This window comes from Uranotaenia lowii, chromosome 3, assembly GCF_029784155.1.
Source record: "Uranotaenia lowii strain MFRU-FL chromosome 3, ASM2978415v1, whole genome shotgun sequence".
NCBI lineage: Eukaryota > Metazoa > Arthropoda > Insecta > Diptera > Culicidae > Uranotaenia > Uranotaenia lowii.
In genome coordinates this window covers 286,355,660-286,375,140 of record NC_073693.1, presented here as the reverse complement: position 1 = coordinate 286,375,140, position 19,481 = coordinate 286,355,660, and the positions used below count along the sequence as shown (strand labels likewise).

Below are 19,481 nucleotides of genomic sequence, written 5' to 3'. Positions count from 1 at the left end.
GAAGATTTTTCTATGAAGCTACAATATCGTTGTTCATGATTGAGGGATTATTACCTAAATTAGAAATATGTTGAAAGTCTTAAGTTAACACGTCTTCTACGACGAAATTGAGGTGAAACCGTTCATGATCATTTATGTTATCCATTCAACACACGTGTTCTTAAAAGTTTGAATATGTTGTATGTGTTTATTTTTTTAAATCTATTGTCTTAAAACTCATACCTTATCTAATGTATGCAAGCAATTGCCAAATTCTCAAAAGAAAAAAAAACCCTCTACTAGTTACTTTGACTCGTCAATGCACGTTATAATGGATTTAGTATGCAATTAGCCGGTAGTTCTATAGTGTTGAAGAAATTTATAAAAATTGACTTTCTTCTATAAGTGTTCTATAAATCAGTTAACAGTTTCATCGTATCGAAATGATGAAACATAATTAACAAATTTGCTCGGCACCTTCAAAAGTCGTTTCCATGCGACTCTTCCGTGAGGCTATAGAGGCGATTGATAGTTGATTCGTCAACGACCTTTCAACTGCCAAGCGGCCGGGGCGTTCTTCACAATCACCTTCGCCATCCGACTTGTAACCTTGAAATCGTTGCTTGACCCAAACATGGTCCCTGACCATCGATCGTCGTCGTCGGCATTCGCATTGGAGGCTTCTGTCTTGAACACACCTCCAGCTCTTTTTGAGTTTTGATAGTTTTGGTATGCCCCATGGGGCAACCCCATCGCAGCTCTCACTAGGTACCTACTATGTGATTATCTAGCACGGGCATTCGACCAGTTCGAGGTTTGATTTGCTGGTGGTGAGGTTTGAAAACAAGCGCTGTATTTCGTCCCAAACGATGGTGGCGGCGCCTCGCAGCTGTTTTATTTAGAATGGAAGCTTCCACCTGGCCCGGGTGGAAAATCATAACGAATGGTAAACCAGATCGGATTATCTACACCTTCCTGCGAACCATTATTGCAATGGTGACGGAAATAGATCCGTGCTGGGTCGTCGTGCCAGCCTTCTGGTGGTAACAAGGTGTGGTTCACTATCTCACGACCCAGCCTAGAGTAAACTGCATCGTAGCTTAGTGCCACTATCGGCTGGGAAGGAATCTCGATTTAGTACCTGCCGCAGAAAGTTCCTTTGTGCAGTAATTTGTCTTTGTAGATGCTTTCGGGTGCCGAGGAAAAACGAACGAGGGGTCTCATAAAATACGCTTAGTGAAGAATGTGCCGCACCGGCTGCTGCCGATCCGAGGCACTCTCGGAAGATGATCCGTGTTGTTGCAAGCGACCGTTCATTGTACTCTTACTCTGGCTGCCTGTCTCTATCAGGGCGCGACAAACATGACAGTAGTGGCGTGGCGCGGCAGCATGGAGAAAAGCGAAATCAGGTCAACTTTGTGACGGCGGCGTCAGAGCAAAAAAAAAAAACGAAGAAGCTATTTCGCTTGTTTTCCAGTCACTCGTCGATGCCGTCGTCGTCGTCGTCGTCGCCGACGGTTTGTCTCGCGGCTGGTTGCCTTTGAGCTGCTGCTGCTGCTGCATTACTAATTTCAATCACACAAGTCACTTGCAGCAGCCGCACTAGCTTTGGTACTGTTACGATTAGCCATTTACATCAGTTGACCCAGTAGGATCGTTGGTCTACTGTAAACTTTAATCTTCAAACAGGAAGGTTAATAGTAGGTATACCGAAACAAATGCGCCACCGATAATATTTAAGGTAACGATGCTCTCCTATCGACTTAACACACATATCACATAGTATGTGTGTTTCTGTTTCTTCAGCAAACAATATTCTTCGATTAACCACCTCTTGCCTGCGGTTGTCATCGCTGGAGCAGAGACGAATTGCACTTTTGTTTCCCAATAGGTGTCTACTCAACCTTTACAGATGTGTTGAAGATGGGTTGGATACCTAGCTTCAGACACAATGTGTGATGCCATTCGCTACTGTGGGTCGATACTTCGCGAGCTCGCTCGTTAACCGATTGCATACTTGCTTGGGCTCGTTTTATTGTCGACCAATTGATGTGTTTTCTCGCTTTGGGGTACCACACAATTCGTTCCTGTTACGGTAGCACATCTAAATAGGGGTTTTGTTATTTGTGAGCATCTTTGTGTCGTTTAATAAGCAGAAACACTGTGAAACAATTTAAACATTTGAATATAATTATTTTTCAACTTCTTATCAACGTCGTTGAAGACTGCAAGCAAATTTATTTGTTCGACTTCAATGTATCCAAAGCAAAATTTAAATGTTTGATTCGTGATGTAACCTAATTTTAAGCCAACTATATAACCTAATTTAAGATCGATACTCATGGTCTGTATGACAACATAGTCAAAGACATCAAATAAAATAAAAATAAATAAATTTAAGGAATACTAGAAAAAAGAGAGTTACAGATCTTTTATTATTTTATCTACTCGATAAAAAAGCAATTTGAAGATGAGTCGGAAACATCAATAACAAAAATAATAAAAATACCACGAATCTGATCTATTCGATATCGATGGAATGAATCAGAAACAACAATAACAAAATAATTAAAATAACGCTAAATAACGCTTAAATAACGCAAAATGACAAAAAAAAGTTTAAAAAAATATATATAAAATTCAAAAACAAATTTACATATAAAAGATTCAAAATGACAAAAAGTTATTTGAACCCCTTCCATGAATGTTCATGAAATCCACATACAGTACCGTTCATAATTGTATAGAAATTGAAAGCACGCGCACTGTCACTTCGATTTTGAACTCCCATAACTTTTTACTATGATGATATTTTTTTACCAAATCGTCTGCGTTAGATAAACCAACTATCATACTATTTTACCAAAAAATTTGAGCTTTCTGGAGTTTGTGTGGCCTAAGATACAGTAATCCTACGTTGTTGTTGGGATTGTTGTAATATTGAGTTAGCATGTCTGAAGTTTTTGAAAAGTTCTATCGATGGGATCAAAAGTTACGCGAGGTACAATATTTCAGGCATGAACCTAGAAATGCAATTTCTATAGAATTTTTGACGATTCATCAGAACAATATCTTTTCCATCCACAAATCAGTCAAAAAATGTCTGGCAAAAGCAATGAAGAAAAGAAAAAATGAAATGAATGAACTATTTGTATTTTGAAATCAGAATCTCACGATATTGTTTTGATTTTTTGATTGAAATAGATTTACTGGTTGTTAAACCTAAAATAGGGTTTTCCTATGGAAACTTTCGTCCAAAACATATAGAAATCGCATTTCTAGGTTCATGCCGGAAGTATTGTACCTCACGTAACTTTTGATCCCATCGATAGAACTTTTCAAAAACTTTAGACATGCTAGCTTGATATTTCAACAATTACTCTGAAAAAATCAAAAAAAAATGTTGCGTAGTTTCTGAGATATTGCAGTTTGAATGATAAAAGTCCAAAAAGTCCGATTTTCGTAGGATTACTGTATCTCAGGCCACACAAACTCCAGAAAGATCAAATTTTGTGATATAATAGTGTAATAAATGATCTATCTGACGCAGAAAATTTGATCAAAAAATACCATCAGAGTAAAAAGTTATGAAAATTCAAAGTCAAAGTCATAGTGTGCGGGCTTCCAGTTTCTATGCAATTATGAACGGTACTGTAAGTTTGTTCTACTTTACACAGGGATTTTCAAATATTTAATCTAATTTTGTTGAATAACGAACCAAGAGTTAAAATTTTGTTTCTGAACAGTCTAAGCTCAACATTTGGAAAATTAATCTCTGTTCGCGAAATGTGCTACAAATGTCAGGAGTGAAGATAAGGAAGATTCAAATTCATAAGCTTACCACAATTATGAATCTGTTTTAAGGTCCAGTTTTCAATTTTGATAATACAATTATATAATGTATTGAAAGGAATTTTTCCTGAAACCAAAAACTATAAATAAAATTGAATTATTGAAAATTATTAATTGTGGGTTTTGTTTCATAATTCACTCTTCAAATCATTAAGGTTCAAAAATTTAAACTAGGGATTTCAAAAATTTAAACATGAATCTAAGAATCATAGTCGAGATTAAAAATGTTGAATTTCTAAACTTCCAAAAGACATTTTGAGATTCGGATGGTTATTTCAAACTTTAAATTCTGAATATTCAATTAAACTCAGATTTGAAGTGAGAAATCAGTATTACATTACGAATCAAAAATATGATATGAATCCTTTTCAATGGTTTTTTTTTGTTTTAAGAATGTACATTTTCAGTTGAAAAAAAAAGTGAAAAAAAGATAGAATTCTAGAATTTTACCCGCTCGTATCTTTGGAATATCTAGGATTTACTACTAAAATCCTTGCAAAACCTTGCTGTCCTATATAATATAGAATAAGTTGCCAAACCCCGAAAAAGTTCAAAGCAAACCAGAAGGGAATAGAAAGATATGTTTGAAATAGTAATGTTTAAGCGTTGTTGTAAATCAAAGCTCAATTTTGGAAATGAAAACTAAATATTATTATAAACTAGTTAGAGTTTTCTTGTTGAATTTAGTGAAAAATAGGAAAAAAATACCGTTTAAAATTTGGACTTTTTTTTACAATTGTTGGGCAATAGGACTGGGCTAAACTCAAAAAGCTTAGAAATTTCTTTATCTACAAAATTTTGATTTTTGAATAAATTTTTCAACATTGATTCTTTGTTAGATGAAGTGTATCGAAAATCACCCAATTTCAATAAATGTTCCTAATTGCAATTCGCAACTAAAGGTCGTGTTTTTTTGTTGGCTGCTACTGAACCTATCCGTTCATCGATCGTTTTTCTTATGAAATAAACCTTTGAGATTCCTTTTTTTAAGAACTAGCTGACCCGGTGTGCTTCGCTACCCTTTTCATGGAAAAAATTAAGTTCGTTAAAATTATTTTAATTGAATTAAATTTTATTTAAATTTTTAAATTGTCTTGAGTCCAAACATAAGGTTTAAAGGTTGAAGGAGTCATAGTATTCAAGAGACATCTTCAATACAATAAATAATCCTTTTAAATTTAAAAACAAAATCGCACCTTTTTAATGCGGGAAGAGTTTTTAAATACAGGCAAATTTGCACATATTCAAAAAGTGTGCCAAACTTTATGAAACACTAAGACATTAGTTTTGTGAATAACATGTATTCTTTTTTTCATTAACGACACTTTACCATCCTAGTGACATTCGTGTATGCTTAATAACATGTATGTTACATTTTTTGGATACCAGCGTACCCGGTGTGCTTTATTACATCTTTTCTAAAAATTTGTAAAAACTGCGTTTTAGTAAGTTTCATGAATTCATTAATTTTGCCAAAATGTATGTATTATACTATTAGTAAAATTTTATTGCATTTGTTGATTAATGCTCAAATTATGCCAACAAAAATTTATAAGCGCGGTTTCCCCTTCCTATTATCTTATATTAAGGTTGCCAGAATTTTTTTCAGCACGTGTCTGGGTCGGACAAACCAGGCAATTTTTACATAAAAACCTAGCAAAATCCGGACATTTCATTTCAAATTGACGGCCATAAATCCGGGCAATATCCGGGCAAATTTTGTCAAAATTCAGAAATTTCTCAACAAAAATCAAGAAAAAAAAATTAAAAAAAGCATTTTTTTTTTCATCGAAACTCATCGATAGATTTTTAACCGTATTTTAGGCTTCCAAAAACCTTTCATGATTATTATTATAATACTTGCTCAAAATATTTCGTTTTGGAGGTGTTTGTTGTTGTTTTTTTGTTTAATTTGCCAAATAAAGTGAATAAATCCAGGCAAAATCCGGGCATTTTTCAATGAAATCCGGGCAACCGGGCCGGGCCGGACTGTTATCAAATTTAGTAACAAATATCTGGGCAAACATGGATAAAACCGGGCAATCTGGCAAGCTTATCTTATATTGAAAGAAGAGTGGTGAATTTTGGTATGCGAGCCTCCCGATTCCCTTCTTTTATTCCCAGTGGACGAATGGAGGGATTTCACATAATCATATAACCATTTCTCGTACCATATTCTCTTCCATGCCGAATTTGGTTCCATTTGTTTGATATCTCCCCACTGGAAGGAGGGAGTCGTACCAAATATCGATGGAAACTTTTTTGTTCTCAAATACCTTTCCATGTCAAATTTAGTTTCATTTCCTCGAATTGTTATCGAGATATGCAATAAAAATTATATGGTAGTCACACTCCTCCCTTCCTATATTCCCAATGGAAGACGGAGTGGGTCTCAAATTATAATTTGAGAACTTTTTCATCTTCCATTGAGAAGATAGAAAGGAAAATATTTCCAATCGCTTGAATAGGTTTCGAATTATGCGTGTCCTAATATCATCGAATGCCAAAATTTAGTTTCATTTGCTCGATTTGTTCTTTATCAAATAGGCCTATAAGAAAGAACAACTTCACTTTCCTATTTTCCATTGAAAGGATTACTCATAAAAACATTTCTCGTTTCCAAATTCTCTCCCATGCTAAATTTGATTTCATTTGCTCGATTAGTTCTCTAAATATGTAAAAAATGTATGGCATCCATTCTCCCCGCTTCATATCGATTAGTTTTCGAGTTATGCAAAAAATTGTACGAAAGGCCCCCTCCTTCTTTCTTATTTTCCTACTGGAAAGAAGGAGAGGTCTCTAATCATAGTTATATTTCTCGTACCCAAATGTACTCCCATGCCAAATTTGGTACCATTTGCTTGATCGATTCTCGAATTATGCAAATATTTATCTTTTGTTTGGAAGCACCACCCTTGCTGTAAGAAGGAAGGGTCTCAAACTGGATGGCCAGGTGCCCAGATTTGTCTGTAAAACACAGACTTTTGACCCTTCGTCCAGATATTGGTCAGACACAGATTTTGCCCAGATTTTTGCTCACAGTGCCCAGATTTAACAGACTTTCACAATTGAAATCAATATTAATGTACCAGATATGATCCGTAAGTGCCAAATTATACAACAAATCTCGCTTGGATGCACTAGTATGTCACCAATCATTTGAAAAATTGAATTTTTGGAATGAGATCGGTATAGTGAGTGTTTTATACAGTTTTCAACTCGAAAATAACCAACCAAAATACATAACCGAACTAAAACAACCAACCATCCCCCCCCCTAACTTGTAGTTATAGGCCACAGAATATCTCATTTCTAAATGAACTAAGCTTCATCTGTTGATCTTAACATTCATACAGTTACATTCCCAGGATTATTTTGTTAACGTTTGTTTTGATGCATGGTTCAATTAAACTAAAAAATCTGGTAGAAATTTATTATCTTTAACCTTAAAACTAAAGTAGAACATCAATAGAAGAATACGGTGAATGTTTTATTGGTATCATAAATACCGGATATAAATAATAGAGATTTTAGCAAAGTAAGATTTTCGACTCAGTTTCACACAAACAACTGTGTTCTGTGAAATGGAGTCTATACCTTTAATCTGAATAGTTCAAATTTGAAATTCAACTTTGAAATCTTAATATTCAATCTAAAATGCGAAATCTGAAACTCAAATCAGGATTTTAAAAAGACATGAAAATATTCAATCTCAAACCTTAAGTTTAATAAGGAAAAGTTTGAGTTCTGTTTATTTTCTTGAAGCTTCTTTGTTTTAGAAAAATGAAAATAATATACATAGTTTACAAACAACCAAAAAATACATCAAATATGTGTCCCTCTTCCGGTTTCTAAGAGACGTCTTCTGAAACGTCATTCTCCAAGTTCCTTCCAAGAACGATGCACATTCATCAGGAGAACGTGCCAAAACGAGAGTCACCCATTCGGAACAGATGAGTCTTGCTTTTTTGTTTCCTCGGTTTTATTGTACTTCACCCGCACCTCTCAATCTGGGTGCTGCTTCAAATGCCGGGAAACATCAGGAAACAAGAATTTTTCGGGTTCGTACTTTCAACAGAACATCGTGATGTCAAAACATTGAAATTCAAAGCACCCGGTGACAAACGGGTTTCCCACCATCGACCGTCGGATCTTTCTTAGGATCTTCAAATTTTTGAAATCCTAGACAATTCGCGTCGCGAAGACGACGAATGGGCTCGAAATAAATAGCAGGTTGAATGAATTTTCATTAGTCACCATCATCTCAGCGGAAAGAAGCAGAACAGAAGACAAACTCGTCACAACTTGACGACTCCACTGGGGCGGCATCTCTTGTGTGTGTTTTGATTTTGATGCTGCTGCATGGGGATGATGAGTGGGAGTTGCAAGATGTTTAATAAACGGTTGTAAGTGTAAGGAAAAAAAAACACTCGGCAAGTAAATATTCCGCGGATATTCCGCGAACTAAACCCCTCGAAGCATCAACGCCAGTCATCGAGTGAACTGTTGCAGGAGTGGTTTTCAAGAAAAAGATCTTCTCAAGCAGCTTCTTGGGAAGAGGTTAATTCTCCGCCGCCTTTATTCTCAACAGCTCTTATTGTTGCCACTGTTCTGGTAACTAACTAAATGCAGCATCTCATTATGCGTTTAGTAAATAGCTTAATACGTTTTGTTTCAGAGTTCTTGAAGCGGAAAATTAAAACCTCCTCTCGGAACGGCGCAATTTACTCATTTGTAATCTAGCCCACATGGGAATGATCTGATGATCAGTCATTCTTTGGAGATAAATATCGGAACAGGTTTGCCAATAGTATATTCCAGACATCAGAATTAACATACTTAGAGTAATGTATTTTGTTATCGGATTAATATTACAAACTTTTTGAATTTTCGTCTTTTTTATGTCGATTCCGAAGGGCCTATTTCTAAAATTTTCAAACTTTTCAAGAGAAGCTGAAGTATTAAGCCAACCTTACGTTCGAAAGTATAGTTACTTTCCAAGGAACACAAAACAAACATATTTGTCTGCATCTTTCTCTGGAATAACGCTATACTCATCTTGAACATGTCGATAATTGATTTATTTTTATTTAGTAAAACATAAAGGCAAGTAAAACGGTGAATCTTAAGTAAAAATAAGGACTTAAAGTGACCACAAGTGATTTAACTCAAATCGGTAGTATATTTTGAATAGGGCAAATGCGCCAAATGTAAACAAATGAACTGAAGGATTTTTGGTTTTTGAGAAATAAAGAAAACAAAATTTGCTGGGAACTTATAGAACTGTCAAAATTTAGAACGCATTTTTCTCGAATTTCGCGTATTCAAAATTCGATACCAAAATGTTACGAGCTATTCGAGACAAACCGGACAACTGTCTGTGTTTAATTTACGTTCATCTGGCTACTAAACACTTTCTCTTAAGGGAGGGGGGGGGGGGCTGGGGTAGGGTCTTACACTTTCAAAAAATCGATTTTTTTTTATTTTTTTATTTTCTTATTGTAAAACATTTCAAGAATGTTGTGTCAAATTTTCAAGTCAATTGAAGAAAAACTGTAGAAATTATAGGCCTTTATCTCCTCCTATCTAATACTGCAAGAATGCAAGAGCAGAAACTTCAAACGCGTTTTTCTCGAAAGCACATTTTTAAAGTCCGTGGACATCGTCATTTGAAAACTACTTATCCGATTCTTTTCAAATTTGGAACATATTTTCTACATATAAAATACCAGACCCCAACGTTTTTCTTTTTTTGTTTTTTTTACTTTGGGGAGATTTTACAGATGAAAAATAACGGATTTTTTCGTGAAAAATCGTAGTTTTTACTTCAAACAGCCACAAAAATTTCATAAAATTTTTTTTAAGTTAAATAAAAACGTTGGGTTCCAGAAAAACATCTATTAAAAATATTTTGCGCTGATTTTTTGACTTCAGATGAATCTGTGCTGAGATACAGTGTCCACCGCAAATCCTGTTTTCTAAAAGGCATCCTCGAAAGTGCTCCGTCACCGGCTCATTTTTCAATATTTTTCTACGAAAAAATTACTAAATGTTCTTATAATAATGCTTTCTATAATGCAAAAACTTTGAATACGTTTGTTTGAACGATAGCTCTAGAAAAAAATCGTGAAAATGGTGTTTTTTATACCCGTTAGACCCTACCCCCTCCCTTAATCTTATTAATTTAGCACATATTTCAAACTCAAAACCAATTGCGAATTGTTTGCATCAGTTGTTTTCGCAACTTGTTTGCGTTTTTCCGATTGGTCCTTTTTTCTTGATTAGAATTTTCGTTTTTCAATACGAATTCTATATATTCTTCAAGGCAGCTTCAAAATCAACATAAAACTCATCGGGATGAATAAGCCACAGATGCTTAAAATCCCTCGAGAAAAAAAAAAAAAAAAAAAAAAAAAAAAAAAAAAAAAAAAAAAAAAAAAAACATAAAACTCTTTATAAAACCCTTAATTTTTTTTTCTGAAATTATTTACGAGGATTTTTCATAATACAATCAATAAACTTTTGAAAATTTCAATTTATCTACTTGAAAAGAATATGAATAAAGAAATCATGTCTTACTACTCTCTAAATTGTAAGTTTTTTTATACTTCCCACCTAACTTCCCTTTCAGCGTCAGCTTCCCGCAGCTTAAATAACCTTTAAATATTCATTTAAAAAATGAGAAATAAGAAATAAAGAAAAAAACTTTTAAAACACTCGTTAGCTTTAATAAAATGCTAATTGGCTACCAAAGCAATTGAAAAGTCTTCTGAAGAAAGCAGGTTTTGAAAGCACTCGTTAGTTTGAATGAAATTTAAATTGGCTTTCCAATGAACTTTCAAAGGACCCTTATAAAGATTAAGAGATGCTTTCAAGAAACTAGTTAGCTTAAATTAATTACAAATAAACTGTCAAAAAAACGTCAAGAAACAAGCTTTGAAGCTTCAATAAAATACAAATTGGCTGTAAAAATCCCTTTTCAACCGGAAATCAAATCGGAATTAAAACGTAAAATAAAATAGCTAAGAGGCCCCTCTTGAAATAATATCTCGAATAGTTTCACTCGAATCACGAATAATTTCTCTCGAATATAAGCTAAGCCCCCCCCCCCTCCCCCTACGGTGAGTACTACAGAATTTTTCCCGCATTTATGAAGACTGAGCAAATCAGGAACACCTTTTTTTCCAAAACTTGGTAAACCCGGACCCATCTAGGCAGAATTTAGTGATTATTCTAAAAAAAATATTAAGAATGAAGTGAGGAATAATACTCTAAATTTCATTATTTTTAACGAAACACTTCAGCAACGTTTAAATCGTTTTCCAAACTTTCAAATAAAAACAAATTTAGATAGAGCTAGCTCAAAAATTTTGCCCTACTTGAGTTTCCTTTTTTTTTTGCTGCGTATAAGTCCAGCAAAATACGGACTTCAATTGTTTCTACAATATCTTGGCAACCAACCAGACTGTCGTTTGCTTTACTTATTCACTTTATATTGAAAACACGTATATGACCGAAAAAAATCTTGAATGTCTACCCACAATAAATAATACATCATAATAAATAATACATCACAATCAATAATAAATAATTTTGAATATGAAATAAAATGTTAAGGTTTTCACTGCCCCCACTTCCATAACAGTCCCATATGCAAAAACAAGCAAGTGAGAAAATCAGCTTTTTCTGTTTTGGAATATATTTTTAAATTGTGACCTCAACTTTCAACATAAACGAAAATTGTTTGATAGAATGATTTCTAGGTTGTCATAATAAATCGTAGGAACTCAAATTTTCAAAATTGGGCCATTAGTAAGGCCGGCAGCACAATTTTTAGTTGTTATGGGACTGTTATGCGAGCAAATTCGAGACCTTTTTCAAATCTACTCGCATAATAGTCCCATACAGAATAATACAGCTTACCAACCTACTTTCTAAGACTTAAATTTGATCATTTTTTATCTTCTAAATGCAGTATCAAAAATAGAAACATACTTTTGAGAAAAATCCGTTGTAAGTGGAATCTTATCATGATTTTTAGTTTTCCAAAGGAAGAAATTCCTTCCATCTTTTTAGCCTGCCTTCGAAAACAAGTGTGCATAATTCGACATCAAGTGAGTTGAATCTTTTTTGTATGACTTAAATCGATAAAGCAACAATGTAAAGTAACTACATCCGTTGTATTTCATATATGGGACTGTTATGCGAGTACATTTCATATGGGACAGTCACGGGTTGATATTTTTTTTTCGAAATTTCTAAAACAATATCTCTTTTTTATTGTTTTATATTGAAGACCTATGTTCAAAATGACGTTAGTTTTGTCAAGCAACAGTACAAATTACAGTACCTTATTATCAGTTTTTGCATGAAGACTCACAGCACAGAATAGGAATAAAAATGATGAACACCTTCATTCTTATTTAGTTCGAATGTCTTGCACAATTGCACCGTATATTGCTTTGAATTTAAATTTTACCATTATTTGTAAGGAATTTTTAATTCATGTTTACCTAAATTTATTTAAAGATATTCCTGAATTTGATGCGGAATTAAATTTATAAAACCGGGTACCTTAGAAGGTTCACTTTATAAGCATAAGTATGAGTATGAATAATGCTAAATTATTGTTAGCTTTTTGACCATTTATTTTGGAAATTTTCAAAAATCAATTAAAAAAATAATTTTTTAGTTGCTTAAATTGGTCCAATCGACCATACTGAGATTTTTTGTTGTATTTTCATTTTAATTTCTATGTTAGATTTCAAATTCAAAAAGAAACTTCTACAACTGAAGTTTTCTACTATTGATTCTGATGTACTTTTATTTTAAAATATTTTTCACTGATGTAAATATCCTGAATTGAATTTATTGACATTTTCAAACTATTCAACAATTTTTTCTGCTTTCAATATTTGCTGTGAAATTTAAAATTTTAATCCGCATCACATTTTTAAAATTTCAATACATTACATAAAACTATTTTTTTTGTGTTAGTGAATATGAAATTGAAATAAAATTTATTTTTTTTAATTAAAGATTTAGTAATTCCTTCTTTGGTTCTGATTGTAAATTTGTTTCTCAAGCTTGTTTAAGAATTTTATTGATACTTTGTTTCTCAAATATTGATTTGAAGATATTAATTTAATTTGAGTCACTGGACTGTGTTTCTGAATATGATCTGATTTCAGGGTTTGAATTTATATCTTGATCTTGATACCTTTTCTCCATAGAATTTAAATTTACTTCTTTGTTTTTTTTTTTCAAAATTTGGATTCTTAGTCTGAATTCCTTATGTTACTTCCCAATTGTTATGAGGAAAATATTTATACTGCTTTCGATAAAGCACAACGATGAAATAAAAATATATTTTAATATCTATCTTTGATTTTTCTTAACTAGAAAATGTTAGTTGCTGGTAGAGTTATTTGAAAAATTACTAATCAAATTTTGAGATTAACAGCTCTTATAAGTGTTTTAATTTTCGATTAGTTGGCGTATTAAAAAAAATGATTCGTAAAGGCCTTCGAGAAAAATTGCCCCTGGCACCCCGACATGGCTTAATCCGGCCATGGAAATAAGGTTCCGCAAAAAAGGCTCCAAAAATACTAATATAATTTCATTGAGTAAATAAACACTGAATGAAAATTGATCAATCAGTTTTAATAAAAATTATTTGTATTTTTACTACTATTTTGATTACTACTTATATGATTTGAAGTTCAGGATATTAAAAAAAAATATTTAAACTCAACTAATAAATTGTAAATTTATTTTTGTAAATTTATTTTCGGCATATCGGTAAAATTTATATTGTTTGAGAAAAAATATCAGGTGGATAGAAAAGTTAGGAGAAAATTTACAGATGTTGGAAAAGCGAAAGAGCAACATTTCTTTATTTAGAGGAGAAAAATGTGCCACCTCTATCCCGGTCCTACTTCTCCTAAATAATGAAATGTTGGGGGGTAAAGTATGGTGTATGTTAATAAATTTTCCTCGCAAAAAGGCTCTTTCGCTCTTTTCAGCATCTGTTAATTTTCTCTCAACTTTTCTATCCATCTTTATCAATTTTCAATTCTGATATTCTTTCTCCAAGAAGAAAAAATAAATAAAGAAATTTACAAAAAACCAATTAACGGTGGTTAACTTATCTCAAAAAAGAAAAAGAAAAACATCAAGATTTCATTGTCCGTAAAATACCTTTTTTCAAATTCTCTTTTCAGAGAAGCTTCTCAAAATCGCATTTTGTTAGTAGTTAGCAATATTGATTATGAATCATGTTATATTTTTTTAAAGTTCGAAATAGAAACACCATAACAACATCAACAGCTTATAATTGAATAAGGCATTAATCAATAATTTACACGAAATCAAAAATAACAATCACTTGCTCCATCCCTACCGTTAATCTTCTGACTTCCAACTGCAGCAACCAAAGTAAGTAAAAGCAAAATCATCACCCGCACTCGTTAAAATTCATCCGGTTTCAGGTGCAGTATTTAACCCGAAGATTATTCCTTTCGCAAAACCGGAACGTTATTGCTTGCCGGCTTTACACATTTGGTTACAAGTTACAAGCCATTCCACGAACAAGAGGATACGAAATGGTTTCACAATTAATCAGCATCCATTCTTTGGTTGCTTGAAGTAACAAATGGAGAACAAGAAAAAAAACGGAGTAATCGTGAAAAACCAGAGATAGTGACTCTCGTTCTCTCTACCTTTGCTTCTTTCATCCTACCCGCTTTCATCTTTCCACATTCGCTGTGCTGTACCGTGTCACTGTCACAGCTTTCGTGACTCGGCGTTGTTCGTCATCATCGCCTAATACGCTTGAGTGCTACTACTGCAACGTGTAAAATTAGATCAGCGCATTCTCATTTACGACGAGTTTCCTTTGTTCTTGTAGCTTTGTTGTGAACTCCTCGTCATCGGAGCGAGTTCGAAACTGCATGCAGATTAGTGTTTGTGTTGTTTGTTGTTGACGTTATTTCGAAGATGTGGGTTCCGGTTTGTGTTGTGAATATGCTAATTCGATGATCATCCCTCTGCCGTTTGCGCACAAAAAGGGTTTGATGATGATTATCCAACTGTGTAAATGTTGAACCAGTTCCAGTCACGTGGCTAGGACACACGAGAGGTGGCGACAAATAAATGTATGTACTTTAGTAGGAGAGTGTGTACTCTTTCGCGACGAAGATTCCAACGCAGAGCTATTGATGACTAACTGTGTCTCCGGGTGGAAATCGCTGCCCGGTGAGTGGAGATTGTCGTCAGATTGTTCTTGCTAGCAGACATGGTCACAACAATCAAGATCACAGGCGACGGAGTTTTCATCCAGTCCAATTCGTACCTTCATAACCATCATCATCACCACCATCACCATCATCACAGCAGACAGTCTTCGGGGACATCTTCAACGGGGACTCATAAGCCCTTGGAGTCCATTAGTGAACCTTTAGCTAGCGATCAAGCTAGTAGCACAAGTAGCAGCAGTAGCAGCGGAGGAGAGCAGGACGATCTTCCAATGAACAATAACAGTACAGGAAAGCTTAGTCGAGACGGTAACAACAATCAGAATTCTGATGCCAAGTTCAGTTTCACTGATAGTAGTAGCTTCAACGGGCAAACAACCTTCCAAAGAATCACTCGACGACACTACCAATCCGAAGAGATCCTCAATCGACATCAGAAGCTCAGCGGCAGCTCCGATGGTACCGATGAAGTCGATGCAACCGGCTCCAACAACTATACCAGTGGAACCGAATCGGATGACCAGTTCACGATATCCTTCCTCAACACCCGGGGACAGAACAACAAAAGTCTCCTGAACCAGAAGTTTATCGTTTACAACAGCAAGAAACCGAAACCGGTGAACCTCCTACAAAACGGTTCCACCTACTACCCCAGTCAATATCGGCAATTCCTGAATGGTCGCCTAAAACCGGCCTTCTCAACCTCCGTCCTAACCTCTCCATCGCTAATAAACGCCGCCGGACACGGAACCCTAAACCGGCCAACGGCAGCAACTCCCCCACCCGGAGCACTACTGGTCGCCAAATCGACCTCCTTTCTGCAGCGCATCGGATCCCCGGCACCCTCGCTGTCCTCACTTTCGCCATCCAGCGGATTTGCATCGGCATCGCCGACGCCTCAACCAACGACTGCAGCTCATTCGCCACCGACGGCCGCAGTTGGAGCAAATCTTGGTCAGTAGGTCTTCTTTGTTATCATTATTATTTTAATGCCAGCATACCACACTAAATTCCCTCCTACAACCACCAGTCAACTTTATGCGCATTAATCATGAACTCCGTCACTCGTAATTCACAATTTATTCAAATTTGTTTGGGTTAACCAGCAAGATGCGAAAGTTTGTAGCGGTGTGATGATTGTCGGTAAACTATTGTCTCGCTTTTAGTAGTTAAACTTGTACACTTCAGGTTTGTTTCATTTAAATAGAAATGAACAACTAACCTTGGATTCAGTTGCTGATAGTAAACGCATCTCGAATTAGCATCTCGGTTTAGGGTGGTTATTATTATTATACTTTCTAAAAGTGTAAACCAAGCTAATCAAATATTTTTGTCTAAACCACATTATTTGTCTCTTATCAGAAGTTTGAAATTGGGAAGATTATTCATCTAATTTAGCTTAGGGAAAGTCGGGTAAGATGGACACCCTAAGGTAAAATCGCAACAGAAAATCAGATATTGCTTTTTTATCGCAGTTTTTGTGCAGATGGGCAGTTTTAATTGTTTGCTATGGCAGTAACCATTGAAATTAGTAAATTTCCTTCATCAAGAATCTTAAACATGCTTGTTAATTAGACTCTTCAAACATAGTCCGATAAAAAAGACACTGCGTAGAAAAAGTACATTTTTTCGAAAAAAATTCTTCAAATAGCTCCATAATTTTGTGAGAAAAGTATTTAAGAACGTTTTTAAGCGAAAATGGAACCAACTGGTCCGAGTCTAGAAGTGAAACAGTGTGGTTTTCGGAATTCCGTATTTTATTGTCGCTGTCTTTACCGGGGATCCAGTTTTTACTGTTTTATCCGCCTTAGCCATTTTTTTAAACGTTTGTTGCTAAAGCCCTTCGACCAAACCTCCAGATGCTTAAAGAGCAAATAAACACTCCACGGTTGAAATTTTCTAAATTGTTGCGGGTAATGAACTTTTTTCTGAGGTGAGGAAAGTACATCAAATAATGGATCATCAAGGTTTTGTTTGTTTGATGTAAACGAATAAAGGGTCTTGAAAGTGTTGATACACTAAGGCAAACATATTCCCATCATTCGATTTGTGCCAAACATTGTAATTTTCGAAATATTGAAAGTGTCCGTTTTATCCGATTTTCCCCTATATATTTTCATTGGAATATCTTTTTACGAGATTGATTTGAAAAAGTCTAATGCACAATGCTCACAAATTCTGTCCTACCAAATGAACGGAAAAAAAATCAGCGGGGAATTTAAAACAACTTTTTTTAAGTGCGTTCGAAATTTTAACTTAAATTGATTTAGGGGAAAGACGGGCTAAATGCGCAAACTAAGAAGAGTACTCATTTTCTTCAATATTCCAATAGATAGAAGTCTGAAAGCTATATGCACATTAGACTGAGTCGATTTGGGGTCATTTTTGAATTTCCCAAACCCTGGGGTCTTAAAAGTTTCGCCTTGGTCTAAAACTCATCCATGATTTTTTGCAGAATTTTTAAGTAACCTTTACATGAGTAAATTTGAACTTTTAGGTTTGTATGGGAAAATTGAATATTTTGTACTGAAAAATCAACATTGTTTTTGTTTCTTCTGTGGAGCCGAGCCAGCTGGTGGCTTTTGTGCCAATTTATAAAATTCCTAAAGGAAATTTTTCGCTGAACAACTTTGTCGAAGATTGTAACTTCGTATCTTATAAGGCAAAAAAGTTATTAGCAGTTTAATAGGGGTATGTCTTTTCGCATTGATAAACCATAAATTAAATTGACATCACTGCTGGAGCCTCGCGATGTATAGCATGGAAAGTAGTAATGCAGTACCTCGATAGGCACCCTGCAGTGATGTCAATTGAATTTTATGTTTATCAATGCGAAAAGACATACCCCTATTAAACTGCTAATAACTATTTTGCCTTATAAGATACGAAGTTTAGGTCTTCGACAAAGTTGTTCAGCGAAAAATTTCCCTCAGGAATTTTATAAATTGGCACAAAAACCATCAGCTGGCTCGGTTCCACAGACGAAACAAAAACGATGTTGATTTTTCAGTACAAAATATTCAATTTTCCCATACAAACCTAAAAGTTCAAATTTACTCATGTAAACGTTACTTAAAAATTCTGCAAAAAATCATGGATGAGTTTTGGACCAAGACGAAGCTTTTAAGACCCCAGGGTTTGAGAAATTCAAAAATGACCCCAAATCGACTCAGTCTAATGCACATGAGCGGTAGGGTGTCCCAAAATTGCATAACTTCTGAGAATCTGGGGGCTCACCCTCCAAATGGTAGATTAGGATGTGCAGAACAAACTTTTGTATGGGGCTGACTAAGAAAATTCATGTTTAGAGGTTCCGCGATCTTTGAAAAAAGTTCACTTTCAAAAGATTTGATTTTAAATAAATTCTAGGTCCAAAAATTTTCATAAAATTTATATATTTTATTTTTTTTTTAAATTTTGTTTGAGTTAAATACTACACGTAAAAAATGGAAAATGAACCAAATTTGTATCAAATTGTAAAACAAGCAAGCTTTTTCCAAGAAAAAAAATTTTTTTGGTCCAAAAATTTTGTATTCAACTGACCAAAATGTGCGTAGAATATTTTTCATATCAATGCCATAAAAAGATTCGGATTTTTGTGCACTTAAACTTTGCTGAAAAAAACATATTGTTTGTATCATCGTGTGAAGAGCTATTCACGGTTTAATCCTTAAAAAAATCACAATTTAGGATATTTTTGATTTAATTTATCAAATTTGTCTTAATAAATACCTACTTTAAAATCAAAATACTTGCAGAAAAAAGACTAACATTTGACCAGAAAACTGCAACTCGATTGGACTTAAAACAAAAATGTTATGACTGTTCAAAGATTGTATTTTTGTGGCAAATTGTCGTTTAACACATAATGAGTACATTTTACTCATTGCGATTTAACTTTTTTGTTTCAAGTCCAATCGAATTGCAGTCTTCAGGAGAAATGTTAGTCTTGATTGAAATTTTAATAAAATCAACATAATCAAGCAATCGATTAGTAAAGAAAAGAAATGTATGATGAAAAACCAGTTTTATATGCTTCTTTAGAACACTATGTCTCAGAATCCCTTTCACACTTGAGATTCAGTGCAACCCCTTCCTGTTGGCCGATTCCGCTCAAATTTGGCATATGGCCTTCTGATGACTCCCTTAAACCATCCCAGTCTTTTTTCTCCAAGTATTTTGATTTTAAAGTAGGTATTTAGTATTTATTAAGACAAGAAAGGAGAAGTACTGAATCAAAGTAATCGAATAATTACCTTTAATTTATGCTTCTTCTGAACAATGATACGATGCGGGTCTTGTATGGCAAAAAGTTTTCTCAAATTACGCTCTCGGCTCATTTTCAACACCTTTCATGCTTCCTAATCTAATCTATTCGTCTATAATTTCATTACT

The 19,481-nt window shown here is 34.4% G+C and overlaps 1 protein-coding gene across 1 annotated transcript in view; it reads left to right on the top strand.

Moving 5' to 3' along the window:
• The window catches only part of LOC129758094 (tyrosine-protein kinase CSK), a 129,985-nt gene that overhangs the window by 10,962 nt on the left and 99,542 nt on the right, over positions 1–19,481 (top strand). Inside the window, exon 2 of the mRNA XM_055755537.1 lies at positions 14,741–16,040. Coding sequence (XP_055611512.1) covers positions 15,128–16,040 — 913 coding nt within the window. The 5' untranslated portion in view covers positions 14,741–15,127. The remainder of the gene's footprint in view (positions 1–14,740; positions 16,041–19,481) is intronic.